The 14,802-nt window shown below is 40.9% G+C and overlaps 1 protein-coding gene across 7 annotated transcripts in view; it reads left to right on the top strand.

Annotated features, from left to right (window-relative positions):
- Positions 1–14,802, top strand: part of GPATCH8 (G-patch domain containing 8) — a 58,272-nt gene that overhangs the window by 19,088 nt on the left and 24,382 nt on the right. For 4 of the 7 annotated variants that reach the window (XM_030021799.2, XM_030021800.2, XM_041125145.1 and 1 more), the window contains exons 3-4: positions 3,139–3,156; positions 5,231–5,303. Coding sequence is in view for 2 of the 7 variants with exons in the window: in XM_030021798.2 (XP_029877658.1) it covers positions 5,231–5,303 (73 nt within the window). In the remaining 5 variants the exon portion in view is untranslated. The remainder of the gene's footprint in view (positions 1–3,138; positions 3,157–5,230; positions 5,304–14,802) is intronic. The other 3 variants (XM_030021798.2, XM_030021796.2, XM_030021805.2) reach the window with 1 other exon arrangement.

Below are 14,802 nucleotides of genomic sequence, written 5' to 3'. Positions count from 1 at the left end.
TGAGAGGTGCTGACTGTACTGCTACAGCATGCAACTCAAAGGTGGCTGGAAAAATAGGTTTGGGAGTCTACAGATCATTACAATGTTGAAATGTGTCCTCAATTAGTGTACTAGTATTTTTGTTCCTGTGGAAATCCTGCTTTGTACAGCTTGTTTAGGCCAAAGATGTCTGGACTGAAACATGCGACTATAACCAAAGTACATTTATGGAAAATAGAGCTGACATGAGCTAGTGGATGTATGTAGCCTAAATGAGAAGCCAGCTATTTTCCATTACTAAATTGAAGAAAACATTTCATATCAATGGACTCTTCATAGCTGCAAATACTGATTTTTTTTTTTTTTTTTTTTTTTTTTTTTTTTTTAATTACTTTCTTCCCCCCCCCCAAGTAACAATTTTTTTGTTCTGGTTTGAAAGATGCTGCACTTACGCTGGCTGTTCACGTCAGTGGAGCCTGGTGTCTGGTGTCCTTGACAAATCAGAGCACTTAACCCTTTTTTAAATTCAAGAAGCTGCATGCATTTGTTTTAAAATATTTTAAGTGCGCTGAGTTCAGGTACTTGAATGGGAAGTCACAAAGTATTGCAGCTTTAATAGAATCCCGATTTTCTTCACGCTAATTCCTTATTTCTACTTGTTTACTGAATCTTGTTGCTGTGAATTTATGGTTTTCTTTGTCCCAGCAGTACAGGTCAAGTAGGAGATAGCAATATACCCTTAGAGCCTACACAAGAAAGCAGACCTTTCCCCATGCAGGCAGTATGCAGAGTGTCGGGAATTCAAACCAAGCTGTCGCCGTTGCAGGTTGGAGGCCAGGCTGCATATCCCCCACTTATTCTGGAGCTTGTTAGTTTGTCCTTGTCATAACTAACAAATGTCCTTTCCCCCCCTGCCCTCTCTAATTCTGCTCAGTTACACAAGGAGGTCCTTGAACTACACAAGGTTTCAGGCTTCAGCTGGTAGTTGTTTGATGATCACAGGCTATTGTAGATGACTGTATGAGCTGAAGCTGGGTTTTGTCGCACTGTATATCTGTACAGATCTGTGGACTCCACTAGTTCCAAAGTGTAATTTGATGAGGCTGCTGATTTGACATTTAGCAGTAGCCATATGTGGACAGCGCTATAAATAATGTGCTTCTTGAAGCTGAATGGTGTAGCATTACTATTTGGCTTTTCTCTCTAGTCTTCATTGTGTCATCTGTAGTGAGCTATAGGTTTTGTTTTGGGAATCTTTTCAACCTCTTGTTTGCATGGGTTCACCCGGTAGCATCCAATCCTTGCTTATAGATTCCTCAATACACAGTCAGCACAGTTTACAATCCACTCAAGAGAGGTATGGTTCCTGCCGATGCCAAGAGACGAACGATGTGAAAACGATATGTGGGGATCTTACGGGAAAACCTTTATTAGGCAAAACTAGTGTTCTGGTTTATCTGTAATGCAGCTCAATCCACCGACTGCGGATATATCCCACATAACAACATCATCAAAACCTTTCAGTTCTTGTACGCATCTTTTCATTGTATGCATTTTTTTTTTTCTATTGGCCAAACCTTTGTCAGAAATTTGTGCTGGGGATGTCCTGGTATCAGGAATCGGTGATACGCATGGAAAGCAATGAAGGGCAGCTTGTCAGGGTACAGGATGGGGAATTGGGAAGGCCAGTCTGAACTGTTAGAGGAAGTCACTTTGGATGAAATTTTTCCAAAGTAGCTTAGCCAACTCCCATGAAAGTTTGATGAAGTCAAGACCTTTACATTCCCTACACGCTTTTGGAAAAGTTATGCTTCATTTGTAATGCAAAGTTCTCCATCTGTAAATAGAAATGATCACTACTGAACAGCTCCAAAGTGGTGAGAGTAATGCTGGGAGGTGTAAATTGTTCCATCAAGAGCCTGCCGAGCCACTCTGTCCTACGCTGAGCATCCTGTAATCTGGTGTCCAGCGTTGTCTCCATGACTGGGTGCCCAGACATATAGCGCTGCTGTTGTGAGTAGTTTGGATGGTAAATGAGAACTCACTTGCTCAGACACCTATTGGGAGACTTATTTTGGCTGTCTCAGTAATTTTTATTGTGGCTGTAACACAAGGAGCTCCAAAACGATAGTGTAAGAAAGTGAGGAGACTTGTGCCAGCTCTCCACTGAGAAACAGGGGGATTTCCTTGTTGGGCTGTTGGCATTTTTGTAGATTGCTGCAATTCTTCCTGTAGGAAAATTGCTACAACATGAGGGTAGTTTATTCAAAAGGAATGACAGTTCTTGACATTGACAGGAAGTTTGGTGTAAAAAAAGATGTCTTTTTGATGTGAAAGAGTCCACGCTTTTACAGAATTTTCACTTAATGCAATTTAAAAAAAAGCTGCCAGCTGTTGCAACATTTGCTGCCCCATGTCAAATTTTGGTCCTAATGTCCCTGGCTACTCCTCAGGCCACCGGGCTTTGCAGAATGGCTCTCACGTGGGAGCCTAGCAAGCCTGGCCTTCCATAATTTAATTTTTAGGGCAGCATTTACGCTGAAGAGCAGTCTTGCCGGTCTGCCTCTGTGAGAGGTCTGCAATAGTGATTTGAAATGGAGGAAGAAGGTTGAACATGGCTAGAAATGAGCAGACTAATGACTAGGTCCTAACTCAAATGTTAATATTTAACTCTTAGGGTTGTTCTCCCTATTTGGTGAAGCAGAAGATGTTCAATTTCATTTCAGTAATACTTAAAATTAGGGAGTAGTTTCACTGCTGAAGCAAACAAATGGAAGCGATTGGGAGGGGGGAAACACCCCCACCCCCTTCCTGGGAACTGAGACAGGATAATATTCAGGCATAATTCCAATTTATGTCAAACAACTTGTGACCATCCTCTTGAGTGGTTTTGTAAAAGTGGTGCTAATGTGTATAACCCTTCTAAATTTTTCTTTTTTCCCTTTAACATTTGTTTACCCCTTCACTGTGTCAGTCACAACACACCGCTCTTGAATCTCCCAGCTGGTCTTGACTTGTTGAATTTATTTTATGCTTTCACTCTTCTTTAATAAATACATTACTTGCAAGCAGTGAATTGAAAACAAAGCAAAAGAAAAACTACCATTAGTGATTGGACAGTTTCTTACTTTGTGTTACATTTAACTGTTCTTTTGACAGCCCAGTTTTTAAAGCCAGGTTCGTATGGAAATGCTTTCACTCCACTTGCACTGCTTTTGGAAATAGCATACTGCTTCATCTGTCTTTATTTTAGTGCATTCATAACACAACACAGTCAGCACAATGTCTCATCTCCACTTAGCAAAAGATTGCAAAGTACTCCTTGTCCTTTTTTTGAAAAAAGCAGCCATTTTTGTCAGCACCAGCTTTTAAAATCGGATTCAATAATCCTTTGTCAGATATAGTTGCAGTGCTAATGGTAGAACAATTAGTGCGTTATCCACAAAACCTTTGAACTTCGGGGCCCCTTTTGCATGAAGGACTGTGCAGTTGTGACCGTTAGAGAAACGGTCTGTAGCAGATATGTTTGCAGGTAAGTTTTCCTACACTTCTGAACAGATAGTCTTCTCCATGGTGTTTGTGGTTGGAATCCATATTTGTTCATTTTTCCTTTTTTTGCATATACTGATTTAAGCTTTTATAACCAGACATTTCCTTACTTCTCCTTTTTTTTTTTTATTTTTTCCCATGTAGCCCTAATTATGTCCTGGGGGAGAGCAGGTAGTGTGGGAAAGATGTACACTGTTGCCTTGAAAAATACAGCGAGGCAAAATGTCTTGTGTTATGGTATATCAGAAAAAAATAATAATTATACTTGATAGAATCTTTTTGAGGAAAAATGTATCCATGCAGCCAATATCTTTGGGAAGATTGTGTCTTTCAAGCTGATTCACCAAAGTTCTGCAAACCGTGTGGTCATTTCCTTCAGTGTGGAGTGAGTGAAAAAACCACTGCTATTCTGATTTCTGTTGACGACTTGGTTATTTAATTTAAGAAACCTGCAGCATATATATATATTTTTTTTTTTTTAAGGTTCCATGTACCACTCAATGTTATGGATTCACAGCCTGTTATAATTCAGGGGGTATTTCTGTGATATCTTGAGTTGTGGTTTGCCTTATGTGACAATTAATAATCAACAAATACATACCTGATTTTTATTTTTTATGATTAGAAGGTGAACAGGGTCCTAACCGAGAGTCCTTCTTTGAGGAGTTGACAGTTGGTCATTGCTAGTAAACTGGTAAACTGATCAATAAGGGACAAGCTGTCAGCTTTAGATGGTTACAAGGGTGCCGTTAGCACTCTTGTTCTTTGTTTGGGGGAAGAAATCTTGCATAAAAACATAATGAATTCCACACAGAGCCCTGCTCAGCCCTATTTTCAAAAGCTGACACTTAATTGCTGCGTCAGTACTTTTCCACTTATTCCAAAATAGCTTTTTTTTTAGGAAGATGAGACATTATGCTTATTGTTTCCCCTACATGCACTAATGGTTCCTTGCTGTTAACTTATTGCTAGGCCTGTTTCATTCTAACATCTTAGTATTTTTGTTAGTTTACATGTGAAATGCATCACCCAGTCTGTGCTTGAGCTCATTTTATTTAATTGATTTTTTTTTTTTTGTTTTACTAACCTCACTGTTTTTTCAGTTTAATATTGGCTGCATGCTAGTTTATATATATATATACATATATAAAAAAACCCAATCAAGTCTAGCCTGGATTTTGCTATGATTGTGTTTTGGTTTCTAGTGGTGGGGCAGTCTTGCACTTACAACTTACTCAGTATTATAAAAGCCTGACACACAAACAAAATGACTAAACACATTGTAGATTTTCTTTACAAAAAAACTTAAGTGGTGCTGTCTAGGTGATGGATATGATTGTATAAATAGCTTGATTTTATGCTTTTTACTGTCAATTTTTATTGGTACACTTTATTTTCTCCCACATTGCTTTTTTTTTTTTTTTTATTTTTTTTATTTTAAACGTGATGCACAAAAGTTGCCCAGCACACCATCAGAAAGTGACCGTCCCTGATACCCCATCCCCCTGGAAAAATTCTAGCCAGCAATTTTTGACATTTGTCTTTCCCTTTTATTGGGCATATATTGCCTTTTCAGTAGCATTTTTTTGCATGCATATATATGTAGAAAATCTCTTGCTCATCACATGTTTAAATGTCAGCGGGAAGGGAAGAATATATTATTGGAATATTTTTGGTTTGTTTTCTCTGTTCTGTCTGTCAGGATAATATTGGACACCGCTTACTCCAGAAACATGGGTGGAAGCTGGGCCAGGGATTGGGAAAGTCACTGCAGGGTAAGTCCAGTAGCTTGTGTCTGAAACATTCAACACCAGCTTCAGTCTTTAACAAAATTATTTCTGCTTTTTGTTCCTAGATTAGATTTTCTTTCCATTATTAATATATCCAAACAAATGCACTGTTGAGTTTCATATTTAGCAATTTGCAAGTGGAAGCTGCTGCCTCACTTATTGGTACAGGTTAGACGTGATGTGTGTGTGTCGTGTACATGTAAGAATCACTGTGTTTGGCCTTTTTGGAGGGAGGTGAATTAACTGCCTACTTACTAACAGGTAGTTGTGCAGCTTCTAAAACTGTAATGATATTCTGCTGGCTTGATGCTTTGATATTAGAAGAATTAAAAATACAAGCTAGTTACGATGATCTGTGTGCATGTTTCACAGTGGTGTCAGAAGCCATTAGAAGGCGAGTAAAAGGGCCCACTGAAGACTGACAGTGGTGGCAGACGTGCTCATGGATGGGAGAGGCTCACTTCCAGTTTCTCCAGAGGGCTTTCCTGGGTTTGATTTATTTCTGTTCCCCAGCAGTCTATTTGTCAGGGATTTAGCAAATCTCCTGGAGATGCTGTAGTGCTAGCTGAACCAATGCACCTAGTCTCATGCTGCCTTGAGCCTAAACTCTTTTGTGACACTAAGTCCCGTGATTTAAATTGAGCCAATGCTGCCCAGTTCATGTGGGTGACTTTAGCCATTCCCCTGGCCAGTAGTTCCTGTTCTGCAGAGGTCCTAGCCAGGGTGAAAGCACACAACCATGTTGTGTTGAGGAAAACTGAAGGTAGTGCTTCCTGTCAGTTTACTCCTTATGAACTGTCTGTGGTATATACAGTGTCTGCCTGTCATACTGAGAGTAAGGTGCTCAGTATTTACTGCAGGCATGAGACTGTGTGCCCAGGCAGTTTCTGTAGAAACCTCTCAAAAGTGTTTTAAACTCAAGCATGCCCCAAGTTCCTCAGAGTAACTTACTCGTGTTCCCATACCCTTAGTCTGAAGACCTGGGAGCTTGTAATTGGACTTCCATGCCCCTACAGTGAGCCCATTAGAGGGATAAGTATTTCTGTGCTGTGGAGGACTGTCGAGAGGTAATGAGTTCTCTGAACTCTGGGAATGCATATTAATCTCTTGGACTAAGGCACTCTAACTTCTCAGACAGGACTGCGTTGGTGGTTAATGCTTCTTGCTTCCTCTAACATGGTTTCATTTGAAATCCTCTGGTTAATGCATGGCACTCTTACAGTCCTCTCGTGTCCCGTGCTGGTGCCAAAGCTCAGGACGTGGTTGTAGTTGTCACCTCTTGGGCTTCTGCTTTGGCATGGCATTCACTGGATGTGTAATTTGGTCTGTTTTCTCTTTTGGGTGCCCCGTGTTGCTCTGTGCGTCACCAGTGTGGAAACACGGAGACTTGAAAGAAGCTAAAGCCTTCTCCCAGCCCCAGCCGGATTCAAAAGCACAGCCCCGAGGGGCCCTGTGCCATGAGGTGTTGCAGGCGCTGACGTGACGGAGTAAACAGCAGATGACTGTACAGTCTTGAGTTTGGGGCAAGAGGGTGGTGTCACTATGTCCTGAGGACGAGAGAGCCAGGGCTGCCTGCGGGATTGATCAGGCATTTGCATTTTGATACTTGTCCAGATTTAGATTTTTCCCACTGTGCATTTCGAAGCGTTGAATCTGTACCATCTCTCTGACTCACATATTATTGAAGCTCTGGTGACTTGAACTGTCTGGAAGCTACAGACAAATTGTGGGTATGGACTGTGAGGGTTTTCCTGTGCCTTCTGCATTTTAATAGAAATGCAGGAGTATAAATAGCCCATCTAGTTTATCCCAGGTAGGTGCTGAAACCTTCTTAATGTAGGCTTTGGAGAGCATGCAGGAGTTGTATAGTGCCTTTCACCTTCTGGTAGGAAAGCAGCGCCCTGTCCATCTGACAGACAAACAACCTCTCCGGCTGAGGTGCTGGGCAGGCAGAGGATGCAGAGGAGTGCTGCTGCTCCAGTTCTGCTCGACATAAAGACATCAAGGGTGCTCCCTGTCAGTTACAAGCAGCTAGAGCCTGTGCCTGTGGCATTGATGATGATCATGTTGGGAGTGTTTAATTCATTATCCAGTGACCTTTTTACATGAATCTTAGATCATCCCAAAATCCAAATATAAACTGCCAGGAAGGAAACATTTGCATCCAATTTTAACCTTATTCTAGGAGTTTGAAGAGTGAAGTTACTTGATGTGCACTGAGAATGGAAGAGCAAACCAGAAAAGTTCCTCCCCTCTTCCATGCTCCATTCTTGCTCAGAAAAGACCAGAAGAGATTTCTAAAGAGATGCGAGAATAGCAAACGCAGAGCATCTCTGTTGTTAACTCTACTTGCTTTATGCTGTGCTTGAGCCTAAAATTTGCAACAGCCTACGGTTAAGAGGTACAGCAGAAGTAGAACCACTTCAAGTAGTCTTTAGCTGTGGATATGGTATCTGACCTCCTGCAGAACGCCTTGCAACAAACCCTTAAAAACCTAAATTTTGGTTTACATATATGGAATTGATATTGCATTCATCTTTTTTCCATGCAGTTGACTTTAAATTTAAAGGAAGTTGATGAGTTCAGTGTGCTTATTTTTATTATGTAGCTTTTAATTCTGGATGTTCATGTGAGCTGGGGCTCCCTCTTTAGTTATGGTGAATCTAAAAATTATGCTGCTTTATACTTGCCAGTCATAAATGCTTATTTCTTCTAGCAAGGTCGTTATGTTGTTGTTCAACAAGAACTTCACGCCGCAGGACTGTACCATTGTGATGGCTTCCTTCGCGTTAACTACCCACTGTGGATATAATATAGCGGTGAGAGTGCTGAACTGTTTCTCTGGATGGTAGCTGGAATAGCCTAAAATTCACACTTGCCAATTGCTGGTGGTAAAAATCTGCTGTTGTAGTACAAAGGTACCCAGCAGATTGCCTCATTCTCTGCAAAATTTCAGAAGCAGAGTAGTTTTGTACCTACTGGGGCAGCTGCCTTGTGGTGTAACTCTTATTAACCATTGTAGCTGATGGAAGAGCTGAGCCACTTGAGTAAGAAAGCAAGTAATCCATGTCCTTAATGACATAGCTGTCATAAGAGAAGCTGTATTCTAACTGTAACACATCTGCGTCTTTTGTTTGATTTTCAGATGTGTATTGAGTATCAGACAGGGATAGTGCTGTTGTCTCTGACTATGCAAGTGCTAGAATACTGGTTCAGAGAAGCTCATAAGGAATTCAGCAGAGTCATTCCTCTGCTCATCTCTTCTCCTGATGTTTTTCACATTTTTTTACCACAAATAATTTGTGTTATATTTGGAAATGATACTTCAACTTGCTAACACCCAGTGAATATGAAAAAGCAGAAGAGGGGGTTGCCAGTTGACAGAGATCTCTTTTAATCTGGAAAGTATGGCTTGGGGAGCCACTTTTCTATAGAGATTGTGTGATGGTTGTGCTCTAACAAATGAGAAAATGTCGACTGTAGACCATTTTCTCTTTGCGGGGGGAACAGATGTAATTGATAATCTAGAATTCTGTGGTCACTGAAAAATGAAACTAGCAAAAGTTGTGGTTAAAAACACTGTCTGACCTTCATGTGAAGTCCTGTGCTAAATGAGACTAAGGATTGTGAATAAATCAGAGGAGTTACATAAGTCAGAATGGGAATGAGAGGGCCGAGTGAAATCTTGAGTTCAAATACTCTAATGATTTCTCTTGGAATAAGTCTTTCATATTAAGTTAAAGTAGTATTATGAAAAGTATTGAGAGATTGACAAGCAGAAGTGGTATAATTTTAATCATACATTTGAAAATATTTTTATCAGTGCTTCACATTTTCCCTGTGTTTTCAATTTTTTGACAAGTCTTGTGTAAAAAAAACAAACAAAAAACCCCCAAACCTCAAACAAAAAGCCTTCTGTTTTTTCTTTTGGACTTGTGTGTTTAATATGAGGTAATAGTACTCTAGAGGTATAAGTGCAAGACTAGAACCAGTAGTTCAGTCTCATTTAATTAGACTAGGGAAAACTGAACAGAGTAGATGAATGGTATCTGTAGGAAAGACAAAGGCTATTAACTTGCTTTGCCAGAAAACGGGAATATGTGACTTCATCTGATGCACTCAGAAAGATGACAACATGTAGGGGACATAGTGAAATGACCTAGCATTTCAGACTGGCTGATGTCTTAATTTGGCTGTCTTGAATCAGTCATCTAGCTCATCTGGGGAGTCGTGCCCAAAGAATTAGATGGCTTTCTGGGATGAGGTCAGGACTGTAGTGTGTGTATGTGGTAGGGAATATCTGATGAACGAGGACAGGGTGGACCTGATAGCTGAGGGAAAGCAGGCAGGCTTTAGAGGCTAGTTAATGCCCCCATCTCTGGTATTGCTGAGTTAATTCACAGCCGTCCTCCTGTTCTCATGGTTATCTTGCTGCTTCCTCTGTCGTACCAGGGGTGTGGAGCGTGGGCAGCTCTGAAGGGATGGTTTGCTGCAGATGGAGGTGGTTTGGAGAGTGCAGACCAGTCAGTTAGGAAGGTTTGTCTGATGTTTACTGGCCCTATGGAAGGGACTCTCAGGAAGGATTGACCAGGTTTGGTGGACAGGTCTAGCTCATACTTAGCTAGTCGCCCCGTGAGTGGGTACTGGGTAATAACTGTAATTATTCAACAAGCTTTTCTGCATTTGCCTTTTTAAAGTTCTCTCTTAAGGAAATGTGCTTGCTTGACTGCAACCTTGATGCTTTGAAAATGGCTCCAACACCTGTACAGAAAGCAGTTGTGTTAAGTTTCCCTATACCACAAACTGTGTAGCGTATGATTAATTTGATACATTTAAAAGCATTAATTTAATTCACGTTTCCACAGTATTCCCAAGACTAGGGATCATCCTGGTCTTTTGTGGTATCTCTGAGATGTGAATCAGGATCTAGTATTTTGCTATGGCAACAGGTAACATATGGTTTTTGTCATGGCATAGCTGCTTTTACGTATTTATGTTGTTGAATCAAATGGTTTAGGTAATAGGGGGTTTTAGTGTAGAGCTGGAATTGATCCTTGCAACTTTATACCTAAAGTTTGCTCCTTGGTTGTTTATAGGGGACTGAGGCAGCTTTCATCACTTGATTATTGTTGTGATGAAAATGTTACTCAGTGTGAAACTTAAGTTTCAAGGTGGATGGCTGCGCTTTGTGGGATGCTGTTTTGTACTAGTACTTGAGTTATCTCAATTTTTCAGAAAATGGAAGCAGCAGGTGGCTATGTTTAGAAAAGTAAGGTCCCCTTTGGGGCAGTTAGGTGAAGTAGCAGAAGCTTTACCTGTAGCCTTTGGTCCAAAAGAAATGCCTTCTGTCCCCTGATTCCTATTCCTATGTAGTAATAACTTCCTTTTTGTTTGCTTATGTTTTTAGCAAAGTTTTGGCATCGTTTCAGCATAACTATTCTGAAAGGTTGGTTGAATCTTCCTGGAGAGCAGCAATACTAATGTAATGCTGTTATGGAAGAGGCAGGCTGCCTGCGGTCAGAGCCACGTTCAGTGTCATGGGAGCTCTTGGCAGTGCCATGAAAAGCTGAGAAACCCTTCCTGCATGCTTGTTCTCTTCCACTCAGGCTAACACCAATAAACGCTTTACAACTTGTCAAGACAGTGCTGTTCCTGTTGATCAAGGTGTGCTGCAAACTCATGATATAAATTGTACCGGTGACACAGAGAGCAGCAGTTACAAGTGTGCATAACAGAACTTTGGTTTATTTTATCCTTTCGTGAGCATATAAATTATCTAACATGGTAGCAAAGTTACGTATATCAAATTTGTTAGAAAATGCTAGAATTGAGTTCTTCCATCTAACTGTATTTTTGTTGCATGGTTTGCAATTAAAAAAAAAAGCACAAGTGGATTTCTGCTCTGACTTGCAAATTCTGTGATGATAAATATAGTCATCGCTCCCCCCCTTCAGTTATACTATGATGCAGTTCTTATTTGGCAGGTTCTTCACTAAATCTGTTCAGACAAGCTCTTGTTTTCCCTCTTGGTATAAAGGATGAGTAGAGTGAAAGAACAGAACTGTCTGACAGAAATGCTAGATGATGTGCAGAGAGGAGGAGAGCCTGCAGGTGAAGAAGTGATCCTGTGGCTAAGGCAGGAAATATCCGTTCTCTGACAGCATCTGTGATAATTCGCATTTGTGAGATCAAGCTCAGTAAGAGTCACTATTCCAAGACTGCGTCAGGTGGCCACGGGTGATGTACACTATGCTTTCTGGATGCCAGGTTTGTTAGATGTGTGGGGAGTAATGAGCAGAGCTTTGACCACTTGAGCAACTGAGATCAGTTGCAAATGTGATTGCTTGGCAGCTGCGACTTGGAGAAATAAGCTCAGGGTTTGAATTCCAGAGGTCTTGAATCCTGGCTCTGTCACCAGTTTGCCAAATGGCTTACAGCTAATGTATTAATATATATTTTCCATTCGTTAAATCCTCTGATCTCATGAAGGCAGACAGAGTTGATGTTTGTCAAGCTTTGAGAACATGGAACAATGAGCATCTGAGAAAAATGCCATGAGGAAGTGAGGAATGTTATATTTCTTTCTGGGTTTTGAAGCTTTGTAATAAATACAAGAAAATATGGAAGAGAAAAATAAAAATGTTAAACAGTGCCTTTATTCATTAAGTATGGAATGCTTTGGCAGTCTTACCCAAGAAGTAGATGTGAACACTCTTACCTCCCTGTATCTTAACATGTCCTCACGGGAACCTGAATTCTGGCATAGACTAACATTTCCATGCTTGTGTTTGCAACATAAATCATTGCAATAGTTTTAAGACTAATATTTTCATGTGAAGTAGCTTTGAAAAACCTGGGTAATGTGGCTTTGAAAGCCTATTATCATCACACCAATCTTCATTACCATGTCAAAATCCACAAGACCGCAGACCTAAAGGAAGGTTTACTTAATGCCTCAGTCTCCTTTGGGGGAAGCAGTTGCCCCCTTGTTTGCTTTCAAATGTGCAAGATCCTTCCTTCGATTACGGGTGATAAGTTTATGGGTTATTTGTGTGTGTGTAGTCAATGAAATCATCATGCTTTCAGTGACACATGCTTATTATGATAGAGATGGCCTTCTCTTGGCTTAGTGTCAGGCTTTATCGCCCTTTGTGTTCGTATAATGTTAAAGCAGTTTTATTAAACTGTGAAAGATGAGTGCATGGGAAGTGAGCAGTCATGGCCATGCACAACCTGCCCCCACTCTTGCAGCGTAGCCTTAAATCAGACAGGACTTTTCAGTCCTCTCCACTTATCGAGATGAAGACAGACAGTGACTCTTACCTCTAATTTCTATTCTAGATCAACCAAGATTTATGTTCTGGCTCTAACATCTTCCATGTTGTTCTTTAATACCACTGATCATCATTTAGGTTAGGGATGTTTTTTGACCCACACTCCTCTATGTGCCTTCCCTTGCAAAAGTTCAGGGAGCTCTGCTTGGCTTTCTGCAAGTGTCACCCTTGGCTTGTGTGCTGAAGAAGTTTTGAGCTCCTGTTTGAAGTTTTCCATGTGATTGGGGTGTTTACAACTTGTCTTTTGCTTGTCATTTCTCTCCTGCTGAGTAGGGATTAAGTTCACAGTGCAGTTTTTTTGTACTTGGAAAACAGTTTCTCCTCACTGGGACTTGATGCTTGTTGCTGAGGATGATAGACATTTTAGACTTCATTTGAATCTCTCGATTGTTTGTGACCCCTTCCCGAAGTCTCACATAAACAGCATGAGCTCACAAATCTAATTCCCAACAGAGACCAGGATAAAACATTGCACTTGTTTGTTTGTTTGCTTCTTGCAGCAATCAGAATGAGCTTGATAATATAGCGTCATCTCTCCCCTTTTGGTGTACTGAATGAGGAGTCTGAATTTTCAACATGACAGCTGTTGGACTATCAAAACATGCAATAGACCCAGGAAAGTTTTGAGACCTTGCAAAATCCTGATCTTTGAAAATGAAACTCATCCACGATCACAGTGACTCCTCCCTATCTCGCATCTTCCCACAGACAATGTAGTTGAATGGTGATCATGCCCTGTATCTGTGGATGCATTGCTGTGGGTGTTGATAGCTCACTCCAGGCACCTACTGACCTTTTACAGCCTGCAGTGAGGTTTGTACTGCAGGTGACTAAACAAACTGACCATTATCCACCAAAGCAAATCGAGTGATGTGATTGTGAAGCTCCTCACAGCTTCACACAGCCATGTTTCTAATCTCTGCGGTAGTCCCTTTCCAAGAGCAATTAAAACCTTCTAGAAGGTTGTCTCTTACTGTGGTTTTGGTTTTGGTTGTAGCATAAAGATAGCGAATAAGTAAAAATCCTGTGTGCTCAACGAGATCATGTCCTGTTGTTTGTATCCTTCCAAGATGCTTAGTTCATGAAATTCTCCTCCGATGAAGAGTGTGATATCAATCAGTCCTCTAGGATTATATCCCACAAAACTTGTACCTGGGAAGAATTTCTACTAAGATGTCAACACAGTGAGCAGGATTAAGGCTGTTTGGTTACCTCTCTGGTGCTTACATGCTATGCATAAGTGATACACTGCAATATATTTGATTGAATTAAGTTAATGCATAATGTTGGGGGTACATCTTTTTTTTTCCAATAGGGGCATCCTGTTCTTTCTCTGTCGTTAAACAGACCTTCAGATATGTCTTGCATCTACTGAAGTGCATGCTATTGCTAGAGGGAGGAGTTCTTCTGAATCTGCAAATTGTTAATGAAAACTGTTTTCTGTTTTGACTGTTTAAAAAAAAGATAAAATGTGCACTAGTGTTGACAATGCCAGCATTTCTAGATGGGCTCAGATGGCAGGTCCATCTGGTGCACCGTCCTGTTCTGAAGAGCAGAGCAGCATCTACCCTCTGTATCCAGAGACAGAGCACGCACCCTGCAGCTGGCAACTGTGAAACGATAATCCTCTGTGTACAGCACAACTTGGTGTCTGATACTAAAGCTCTGAAGCATTAGGATTAACTCTTTTCCCAAGATTTGTTAGTTTATAGCACTGCTGGCAAAGTATTTGCTCATATTCAATAACTTTGTGCAATTGGAAAGGAGTGAATTTGGAGAAGCCTGCCTGGCAAGGTGCTGCCTGCAGTCTCTCTCCTCCCTGCCGCTGGCAGATCTCTGGGCAGGCGCAGGGCTCTAGGAACGGGGGCAGCTCTCAGGGCTTATTTGGGGGTGAGCGATTTTTCACAAGCTGGGAGAATTCCCCATTTCTTTGGGAAGAGGAAAGCAAAACAAGTATATCTGGTCAGTTTTGAAATCTCATTTAATTTCTGAATTAAGGAAATAATTCCAAACTTAATGTACCTTAAGAGATTGGATTTTCTAAGGTCTGACTCGTGTAAGCTGTTTGTTTTTTTCCCATCCCACTGGAGGTTTATGCTTTGTCCTCTCCAGAGAGGCTTTCCCCTGTGTGGAAGTGTTTTATACAATAA

This window comes from Aquila chrysaetos, chromosome 8 (genome assembly GCF_900496995.4).
Source record: "Aquila chrysaetos chrysaetos chromosome 8, bAquChr1.4, whole genome shotgun sequence".
NCBI lineage: Eukaryota > Metazoa > Chordata > Aves > Accipitriformes > Accipitridae > Aquila > Aquila chrysaetos.
Note: the sequence above shows the minus strand (reverse complement) of the source record. Positions and strands in the feature narration are given on the sequence as shown.